Source organism: Triticum urartu, chromosome 7 (genome assembly GCF_003073215.2).
Source record: "Triticum urartu cultivar G1812 chromosome 7, Tu2.1, whole genome shotgun sequence".
In the NCBI taxonomy this organism is placed as follows: Eukaryota; Viridiplantae; Streptophyta; class Magnoliopsida; order Poales; family Poaceae; genus Triticum; species Triticum urartu.
This window is the reverse complement of record NC_053028.1, coordinates 711778626-711789704: the sequence shown is the minus strand read 5'-3', so window position 1 is coordinate 711789704 and position 11079 is coordinate 711778626. Positions and strand designations below refer to the sequence as shown.

Sequence of the window (11079 nt, the reverse complement as noted above, 5' to 3'; positions counted from 1 at the left end):
AATTCATATGTGAACGTGTCCGGTTGAGGCGCCATGCCGCCACGTCGTGCGCGCGGGAGGCCTCGTGGACGGTCTCGAACGTCCCAAGACCGAGACATATATTACCGGAGCGGATCTCTGCATAATACACGCCGGAGGGGCGGGCGCGGACACCACGGTAGCCAGAGCTGCTCCGGGCGCGCGGCGGCATGTCGGCGGCGGGAAGAAGGAGGCGAGAAAGAAGGGCGCGGCAGGGAAGAAGGAGGCGATGGAGTGGCGGTTGGCGGGCTCGTGCGCGCTGTTTTTATAAAGCGCGCCTGACGCCGCGCGCCGGGCCGTTTTTTCACGCACGCGCACTTCTTTTCCCCGCGCCTGCTGGAGCGCGCCAAACCGGCCTGAGTGCGTTAAAAGTTGTTTTTTTTTTCTTTTAGCGGGGCTGTTGAAGATGCTCTTATGAATCAAAGGTACGTGACATCTAGACAGAGGATAAATAAATAACATAACTGAGAAAGCATATGGTTTGGCCACGTAGACGCATGCAGCAGCTCGTGGTGAAGAGAAGTTGGATAAGGGGGCAGGAGGCGCGCGGAAGGCGCAGCCACAGACAGCAGCACCGCAGCGCCCCGTTCCCGCCATGGCCACCGCCACCGCCGCGCTCCACCTCCTCCTCCCCACCCGCCGCCGGGGACGCCTCCTCGTCCCCCGCGCCTGCCAGGCCGACTCCTCCACCACCACGTCTCGCCGCGGCCTCATTGCCGACACCGCCACCGCGGCCGTCGCCGCCGCCGCCGCGCCGCTGCTGCTGCCCCGGCTCCCCGCGGCGCGCGCCGAGGACCTGTCCGAGTGGGAGCGCGTCGGGCTCCCCATCGACCCCGGCGTCGTGCTCCTCGACATCGCCTTCGTCCCCGACGACCCCTCCCACGGTAAGATAAAATTCTTCAGCAAAGACCATTGATGTTCAGTTAAGTTCAGTCCGTCGATTGAGTGGCAAAAGAAACACCATTGCCGACCACTAACAATTCTCTGTTGTGTCGTAGGGTTCCTCCTGGGAACGAGGCAGACGATCCTGGAGACCAAGGACGGCGGGCGCACCTGGTTCCCGCGCTCCATCCCGTCGGCGGAGGACGAGGACTTCAACTACAGGTTCAACTCCGTCAGCTTCAGCGGCAAGGAGGGGTGGATCGTCGGCAAGCCGGCCATCCTGCTGCACACCAAGGACGCCGGCGACAGCTGGGAGAGGATCCCGCTCAGCGCCCAGCTCCCAGGGGACATGGTAACTGACTGATGAATTCATTCCCCTCTTGACTGTATCTTCAGAATTGTAACACTCTTTTTTGCACTGCAATTGCATATAGGAGTACTAACTAAATTGAGGGAACAGAGGTAGGGATTTGACTGACGGTTGATTATGTGGCAGGTTTACATCCAGGCTACCGGGGAGCAGAGCGCGGAGATGGTGACCGACGAGGGGGCCATCTACGTGACCTCCAACCGCGGCTACAACTGGAAGGCCGCCGTGCAGGAGACCGTGTCGGCCACTCTCAACAGGTAGGGGAACAAAACTTGCCACACAATGTTAAGGTTCAGGTGCAGTGGTTATGTTTGCTTACAATGTCTTAATATTCAGTACCTAGTTGTGCACAGACCACGTTACTCTGATGAAAATGATAGGGAAATTATTGTCTGGCTGAACATTATGTTGCATTTCGGTTGGTGCTAATTCCTGCGGTGTGTGGCTAGGTGATCATCAAGGCATAACATGGTTTGCTCCGCCGTTTTTCTCTGTGGTGCAGAACAGTTTCAAGCGGCATTAGCGGTGCGAGTTACTACACCGGCACTTTCAACACGGTGAACCGCTCGCCTGACGGCAGCTACGTCGCTGTCTCCAGCCGCGGGAACTTCTTCTTGACTTGGGAGCCTGGGCAGGTTCGATGATATTAAGCTACTACTCTGCATTGTCGATTTGGGTGAATTGTCTGCCCAGGGTTTTGTTCTGAACTCTGAAGTATCTATTTACACCTGCAATTGCAGCTATATTGGCAACCGCACAACAGGGCTGTGGCGCGGCGGATACAGAACATGGGATGGAGAGCAGATGGTGGGCTCTGGCTCCTCGTCCGCGGCGGTGGACTCTTCCTCAGTAAAGGAACAGGGGTGAGTGCTAGTTCTTTTTGGATTTGATCAGCTTAGCTAGCAGAATGGGCAAATGCAGCATAATGCATAATGCAGTTCTAATTCTGCCTCTCAGCTCTCATCAACATCCTATAATTTGGTTCCATTTCCAGATAGTTGAGGACTTTGAGGAAGCATCGGTGCAAAGTCGCGGGTTTGGAATTCTGGACGTGGGCTACCGCTCAAAGGTAACACTAATTGAAAACAAACTGTACTCTGTTTACATGATACTACAAAGTACTCCCTCCATCCCTAAATATAAGCCCTTTTAGAGATTTAACTTAGACTACATACAGAACAAAATGAGTGAACCTATACTCTAAAAGGCGTCTATATACATCTGAATGTAGTCTCTATAGTGGAATCTCTAAAAGGACTTATATTTAGGAATGGAGGGAGTAAGATTGAACAACTAGCTGATCTTTGGTTCCATTTTAAAGGATGAGGCATGGGCTGCCGGTGGGAGTGGCGTCCTGCTGAAAACAACCAACGGCGGCAAGACCTGGGTTCGCGACAGGGCCGCAGATAACATCCCCGGCAACCTCTACTCCGTAAAGTAAGCACCCGGATCACCTGAATTCCGCAGGAGATATCATTATTTTACCTGTTCAGGGTCTGAGTCTGTTTCATGTCTGAAAATCTGCCAAAATTTACAATGGGTGTGTTTGGATGCTGCAGGTTCATTGGAGACAACCAAGGTTTCGTGCTAGGAAACGACGGCGTCTTGCTCCGATATGTTGGCTGAAATGGAAAAATAAAAACCATGGCTATCTAAACCCTTTTTGTATGTAAGAATGATCCATATATAGACGCACATGTGAAAGGCTGCTGATTGTCCCGACGTTCTTACTTCTGCAAGAGAGTGTAAATCTTACCTGTCTATTACTGTTATTTGACCGACGGTTGTTTCAAACATTCAAAGGCATACAGTACAGTAGTACGTGAGCAGTGAGCACATACATTAGTTTATCTGATGCTGATATGCTATGAATTTTGTGAACTGCAAATTAACTGTGTACATCAAGACTGCCAGTACGTACTTTCTAGTGCAAAACCCGAAAACAGGCTGTGGTCTGGATATAAATATCTCCTGTTAACCGAAAAAGGCTCCACGCCCCGCGTTCTCAGAGGAGACGGCGGATTGCAGTAAGGGCAGCTCCCTGAATGTTGGCAGCCGAGCATTGCCAGATTCCTCTCTTCTCGACGGCCTGCCAAAACCCGCAGGATGAAAGCTGCTCTGGACTGAGTTTTAGTCTATGTACCGGCACAATACTAGTTGTGCTCTGCTGCTGCAAGCTCCGTCTGTCATGCCATCCATGTGAGCTGAGTTGAGAGGGAAATGGAAGAGGCAACTTGGTTGGACAGGCATGATTTTCTGCAACCTCAATCCTTGCTCCTCATAGTGACGATCACATTGATGGGATGGGAACAGGAGCCGTCAAATGACACTGTAGTTGCCCCCCCTGTTAACTTGGTTAACTGGCTTGTTCGCTTTATTCGGTTCGGGTTTGCTATTTCACATCTAGATGTGAGATAATATCTCACATCTGGATGTGACATAGACAGATGAATAAAGCTCTCCGTCAGACCACTAGTGTCATTTTTCTGTTTTAAACTTGTGTACGCATGCACTGATGTGATGGACACATGCAGCCTGCACGTAGCTGGGACGTGCCCTCCGCACGATCCCGTTTTTTCCCTTTGTTGGTTTTCTGTAAACCCGGTCAGCGTGGCACGTCTGTGTGAAGGAGGTCGTGGGATGGCGCGATCAATCCGGATCACGACGGGCTGGCCGGGGTTTGTTAGCTAGGCTTTCGGTTGTACCAGGAATAAGGGAAAAGGAATGAAACAGAAAACGTGGCGTTGTTAGCTGCGGCAAAAAGGCTTTTCCTCTCTCGCATCCGTTGTGTGCATTCTTCGCTCGATCGGCTAATCGGCAACGATAATTGACATCAGAACTTCGGGTGTTTGATCCTTGGCGCGGCGGCGGTGTTTGATCTGCTGTGGTCATGTTCGGTGACGAGTCGGACGGGAAGAACAAGGGCGGCGCCAGGTTGCCGACGAAGACGCCTCCATCCAAGGCGCCGGTCGCGTGCCTCACCGGCAGCGGCAGCGGCGAGTACCGCGTGGTGGAGTGCGTCGTGCGAGAGGAGTCAGACTGTCAAGGTTGATCACAGCTGTCAAGGTTGATCTTTTCTTTACAGAGGAGACAGACTGTCAGGTTGTTTCTGTAATATTCGTCTACAAAATATTCTGTTTAGTTGAGTTGATTTGACACCCTCATCTCGAACCGGGAACATGAAGAAAAACACAAAAATTTACTTGATTCAGAGAATAAAAGCTAATACAATTCTGTTGGACATTGGTCACATCATACAACTACATACAAGGCAATCTAGCGCACTACAAGCACATATAATTGCAGATTATTGGTGTAAGAAAACAAAGAGCTGCAGCTTATATAGTGGAAAGCAGATAAGTGTCATAAATATAGTCTGGTACGCTTCATCTTGTGCACAACAATCCGCTGCACAACAGTCCATTTGGCGAACTGATCTTATATCAAAATGAGCCATCAATTTATTCAGCACCGAGAGGTTACTTGATTGTTTTTTTTCCTTTTCTTTCCATCTTACAACGCAGGAAAATGCAGGAAGTTGTAATTTTGCCAAAGTTTTGTGATGGCGGCATGGAAAAACTTCTGGCATTTCCTTTTTGTTCTTCGTCAGCAGCGGCCCTGCAATGGTTTTGATTCAGTTCAGATCGAGCCAACAAACACAAAATCTGACCCTGCAGACACGCGTGGCTGCTGCAGAGTTTCAAAACCTGCACCGCAGCTGTTACAGAGTTCAGAAAACCAACCGTACATACGGGGCAGATCGAACAAACTGTCCACCATGGTTTACCAACAGCAAACTTGGGGGTGAATGTCTTTTCGTTATTCAACTTGAAATAAAGTGCGCCATGATGGCATTCACTCTCAAAAAAAAAAAAGAGATGCAAACTTGGGGGTCAAACGTGGCCGCGCAGGTGTACCATTGTCTTCGTTTTGCCTATTGTTGCTTTACTTTCTTTTGAGGGGTTATTGTTGCTTTGCTCTTTCATTGCCCCTATGCACGATAAATTAGGGTTTGAACAATTTGGGCAGGCCCAGTTCACCCCTCGCTCATTTACGGTCGCTTGTTTTCTTTCTTGTTTCTCTTAAAAACCAACAACCGCTGGTTTAAAAAAATCAGACTATTGGTTTTTTGATAGATTTAACAAAAAAATACAGAATACAAAAAATCCATTTTTTCAGAATAGTTCATGAGTTTAAACAATGTTTGATAATTCTAGAAAAAAATATTCATAAATTTGAATTTTTTTGCTGAATTTTGAAAATATTTGTGAATTTTAGAAAAATGTTGAACAAATTACTAAAAATGATCACAAGTCTAAGAATTTTCACAAATTTAAAAATCACAATTTTTGAAAAGTTACAAATTTAAGTTTCTCACATTTTTTTAAAATAATGTACATGGAGATGACAGAAAATGAGGAAAACAGCCAGAACATAACCACCAAAAAAGCAGATGAAAAAAAAAGAGATAGCCTACCATAATAAACTGCAAGGAACATTTCAGTAAGTTCCCAAAACCATTGCAATGAAGCCTACAAGGGCTGACCCATTTCGGAAGTAGCGTGGGGAGAGATGTGCGTGTGTACCAATTGGCTACTATATAGCGCCTTAAGCGCCAAATAGCAATATCTCCATGAAGGGCTTGTATAATCTTGACCCCCCTGTCCCGATAAATTGCCCCTGGAGACGTTGTTGTCATCGTCCTGTGTCGTTGCACAATGGTTTTGAAGAATAATACAGTAGAGGAGAGGCACCTTGGCATGATTAGAAGAAAGCTCGGGGTTATATCCTTAGATCGGATAAAGTCTACACACAGGCCTATAATGTGTACCACGTAGGAAGAAACCATAGTTCATTTAGCCTGTTAATCTCTCTTCGACGAGTAACTTGCATGTTCCACTAAAATCTATGTTAAGTGGTTTTCCATGTTTAGTTTCGTGTAGAACATTTTAATGCATACACTCTCAAGACCACTTTTATAAATCAGATGAAACCAAATGCATACCAAATGAGCATATCATCATATGTATGCAGATGTAAAGTCGATAGTATGTTTATCTATCATCAGGAATTGGTATAAGCAATGTTATTTCAATACAAATTACAGAACATGTACATGTTAGTTTATTACCGAACCCAACTTACAAGTCGTATTTTTAATGGTCAAATTTATACTTTAGAAGTTTCTATATCTATGCTTACCAACAATATACTAGAATCACTATCAAGACATTAGTTAGACAACAAACTAGAGATCTCTATCATTATTTTTGATGATGCTAAATATACACAAACACATAAAGACACACATAAATATTCTACACTCTATAATTAATGCAGTTGTCAAAAATCAATTTAAAAAGTTTTTTTTCACACAATTTAAATTTAGCAGAAGGACTTTAGTGATATAAATTACAATTGCATAAGAAAGTGCATTACAATTAATATTTGACACCATCATTATATGACTAATATCGTAGTTAAAAATAAAAAGTTATATGCTTTAATACTACAGCATGATAAAAATGAGTTTAAAAAGTATTAAAATTTAGTATAAAAATATTAATCTCAAATACATTTTAATCAAAAATTTGTTTTGATTGATCTTTAAAGTTAGAATACATCACTTAGCCTCATCAATGAAGCGACCGAGAGCGTGTTGTGTTCTATAGTCAAGTATTTATGGTATGGAAAATAATAATAATTACAATGGTGATATTGGTATATAATTGGATAAAGAACTCAACGATCTTTACATCTGTACCTACTTATAAAAGAGCAAACATTTTCTCTGTTTGTTAAACTCCACTAAACATGCAGAGAGGACTAACCACTAAACATACAGATAAGACTAACCACCTCACGACCTGACCCAATTAAAACATTTAACTGTTCAAATTTTTCTAACTCATGACTAAAAATACCATTAGCAATTAACCTGGCGGACCAACACAAATAAATTAAATATGATCTCTATTAAGAGGAAACGACGATTTCTATATGTCTAAAGAGGGGAAACATTGGAATCAAAGCTAAAATGGAGTCCACAATCTCCCTCTCCTCAACAGGTGCTTGCATTGCGTCGCTTCTTGGAGTGACCGCCTAGTTCAGGGCTTACCTGCTGCACATCGAGGGTACACGATGCACATTTTTCCAAGAGGTATTTTTTCTTATCGACATATATTTTTTATTAGAGTTCATTTTTTTTGCCATTGAGATATTCAGAAAGCCGATCTTGACATTTTTCATATAGTAGTACTTTGTGCTTAAGGGGCTTTTTTTGGTTCACAAGATTCAAAAAACAGGGGAAGATAAAGAAAAACACAAAAATTTACTAGATTGAGCGCAAAAATCATATGGAATGGTACTAGGAAAGCTCACAAATTCAGAGAATAAAAACTAATACAATTCTGTTGGACATTGGTCTCATCATACAACTACGTACAAGCCAATCTATCACACTACAAGCACATATACTTGCAGATTATTGGTGAAAGAAAACAAAGAGATGTATCTTATATAAGCAGATAAGTGTCCTAAAGACAGTCAGGTACGCTTCATCTTGTGTACAACAACCCGCTGCATGGCATCGATGTGATTGAAGAATGCAAACCGCCAGATCTTGCAAAAGAACAATGCTCCAAACCATACCCAGAAACCGAAGACAGTTCCAGCAATCACCGATTAGTACAACCACACTGTTTCATGTTCATGGTCGCCCTCAACTGGTGTTGTACTACTCGAATTATTTGTGCATGAAATGCTCAATGGAGGGCCACAAAGTCCAAGGTTATTGTCGTAGATCGATGGGTCCTCAAGTGTTTGGAGCTGACTGCCTGTAGGTATGTCTCCAGACAAAAGGTTGTTGGATAGATTGAGAGCGGAGAGGGACATCAGGTTTGAGACACTAGGAGGAATATGACCTGATAGTTTGTTCCAAGAGAGGTCAAGGGATTCTAATAAATTTAGATTGCCAATATCCTTGGGGATACTACCAGACAGATTATTTCTTGAAATATTTAGTAACCACATGCCTCTGAGACTTGTCAGCCCTGAAGGGATCTCACCAGATAGAGAATTACCAGAGAGATCAATACCAGTCACAAATGCATGTCTCCCCTCAAAAGTGTACTCCCGTCCTTTCCAAATTATATCCATGCTCCATTGTAAAAATAGAAATATCTATAGGTGGTAAGTACTATGACGTTTGTTACAACTGGTTGCAATCGTTGTGGATGGAGTTACTACACTGGTTGCAATCTCCCTCACCTGGTGTCGGCGCCATCGACCGCATATGGCTTGAGGCAGTCGTTGCGCCAGTTGACTTTACTGAGGCAGCGGATGGAGTTACCGTTGATGTCATTCTTGAGGACCCCTCACCTGGTGTTGGCGCCATCGACCGCATATGGCTTGAGGCAGTTGTTGCGCCAGTTGACTTTACTGAGGCATCGGATGGAGTTACCGTTGATGTCAGTCTTGAGGACCCCTCACCTCGTGTCGGCGCCATCGACCTCATATGGCTTGAGGCAGTCGTTGCGTTAGTGAGGCTCTTGAATCCATGGACGGAACCACCATTGATGTAATGCTCGAGGAACAAACATTTGGCGTGGGCATCCTCGACTGAACATGGCTTGAGTCCGCCATTGCGTCAGTTGACGTTATAGAAGCCTCAGACGGAGCCGCCGCTGTCGTCATTCCTGTGGAACAGTCACCGTGTGTCGGCGTCCTCGACCGTCCATGGCTTGAGGCCGCCACTGCACCAGTTGATGTTATTACAGTCGATGGTGGAGCCGCCGTTGTTGTCGTTCTTGAGGCTGCCGCCGTGGCCGCCCTTGTTGGCGTAGTTGAGGATGCGGGTGGAGCCTCCTGTGACCTCACCTTCTTACCAAGAAACTGTCTTGGCATGGCGTGATCTGCTTCTCTTCTTCTTCGCCGTCGTTCTCCTCCTTCCCTTCCTCTTCTGCCTGGTGAGCTGAGCTGAGCTGAGCTGGTGTGAGCTGGGTGAGGTATTTGCTTTGTGTTGGTTGGGGTTGAGGAAGCGCTGTGGCAACGATATATATAACAGAGACAGAGGGATGTCATCTCTTTTGGTGTCCTTGCTTATTTCGCTCAAACTTACGTCTGTTCACACTCACAACGAAAGCCAGTTTGTCCCTTATGTTTCCTTGAATATGTCCAGTATACACGATACACATATATTACTACTGACGGATGGATGCGATTGGGTCAAGTCAAAGGCCATGGTCGTCACCGCGTTCGTCTTCATTTCTCATACATTAGGATACACGTTAGGTAAGTTTAGGTAGGAAACGGCTAAGAATGAAATAAATAGCCCAAAGTACCTTCCTACACTCAGGAGCAAATGCTACCGGTGTGAACAGTAAAAACAAAAAAAAAATAAAATTCAAAACATTCTGAATTTTTTTGGTGACATACTTTCACAAATGTTTGTTGTGCATGCAAAATTTCATCACGGAATCGTATTGGTGGAAGTCGTGCCAAAAAAACAAAATCAGAGTTCCAAAATGACCCTTGCTGGATCCCAAACACTGCTTGATGTGTCTTTGACAACCCCAGCTTCGCCATCATAGAATTCATCTTCGTGGGACAATGCCTTACCATGACGTGGTATTCTTCTTTCTCTTATTTGTCAAAGTGATGTGAGGTGAGGTTTATACAGTGTTTGCTTTGCTCTGGCTGGGTTGAGGAAACCTGAAGCACGGCAGCATAGCCTGAAGACGCGCTTACACCGGGGAGAATGGTTGGTGGCCGTTGCCGGTCAGTCTCTTCTGTTTTGGGTAGTATATATGTATATCCAATGCATTCTTATTGACGGATGGATGCGGTTGGGTCAGTGGTCGTAGTCGTCGCCGCGTTGGTCTTCATATCTCCTCCTCCTCCTTATACTACTAAGTACGTTAGAACTAGCGTGGTAAAGTTTAGGTAGCAGACTGCTAATAGACAAGGATCATGTCCTTGTCTTGTTTGTTAATTTGCAGTCAGGCCCATTCATACAAGGCTTGCCCCAGCACTGAGTTAAAATAAATCAGCTTAAGATATCTTGCAATCACACCATAATCATACACGTATGTGATTTTAAGCAAATTCTTTCTTTGACCAACTACGACCATTTTTTATCATTCCAAAACAAAACGAGCTATTGTACAACATGGAGATAAGATAATTACAAGGGGAAGAGATCTAAGAAGACAAAGTACAGAACCAAGAACAATTACAGCTTACAGAAAACAATTACAGGTCACTAAGGAACAGAACGAGAGATCAGACAGAAAAGTAGAGAAATGAGTGAACGGCTTGTGGCATATGCTTGCCCATAGCAGAAGGTTATCTGCACAACTAGGAATAAGAACCGAGGAGTCCTCTCATTTTTTTGTGTTAAATCTTCAGGTCGTGGCACTTCCAAATAATTCAAACAAAGAAGATGCGCACCTACTCACCAAGCCTGGTTACGAGCGCTCCTCCATAGCTATGCATCTTTGGATGCAGAGGCGGGGGGTAATCCTCCTTTTCCAAAAAAAGGTACTAAATTGAGACGAAAAATTCCACTAAGGCAATTAAACAACATCTCTAACCAATCACCACAACCGGTCAGGCCATCAATGCCAAATCCCCCGCACCTTCCCTCATGTGATCCATGTCTAGACTGCCAGTTTCGTCTAGACTATTCTGGTGACCCCGTGGTGCCTTTATTTGTTAGACCTTGGTCACACGTATTCGATTCAAACACCTTACCTACCGCTAACTACAAGTCTAGCTATAGCACAACTCTAACGAATATTCGACAAAAT

The 11079-nt window shown here is 45.0% G+C and overlaps 2 protein-coding genes across 2 annotated transcripts; one reads left to right on the top strand and one right to left on the bottom strand.

Moving 5' to 3' along the window:
• The first annotated feature begins 528 nt into the window (after positions 1–528).
• Positions 529–3158, top strand: LOC125521698 (photosystem II stability/assembly factor HCF136, chloroplastic). The gene is made up of 8 exons (XM_048686754.1): positions 529–902; positions 1017–1252; positions 1397–1527; positions 1773–1905; positions 2011–2133; positions 2265–2339; positions 2592–2707; positions 2830–3158. The coding sequence occupies exons 1-8, from the start codon at positions 614–616 to the stop codon at positions 2894–2896; spliced, it is 1170 nt and encodes a 389-aa protein (XP_048542711.1). The 5' UTR covers positions 529–613; the 3' UTR covers positions 2897–3158.
• A 4500-nt stretch (positions 3159–7658) lies between these two features.
• Positions 7659–9313, bottom strand: LOC125525388 (predicted GPI-anchored protein 33). Its single transcript, XM_048690392.1, has 2 exons — positions 8928–9313; positions 7659–8817 (listed from the first exon to the last, which is right to left on the bottom strand). Exons 1-2 carry the CDS (start codon positions 9173–9175, stop codon positions 8481–8483), a joined length of 585 nt encoding a protein of 194 aa, XP_048546349.1. The 5' UTR covers positions 9176–9313; the 3' UTR covers positions 7659–8480.
• Positions 9314–11079: the final 1766 nt, after the last annotated feature.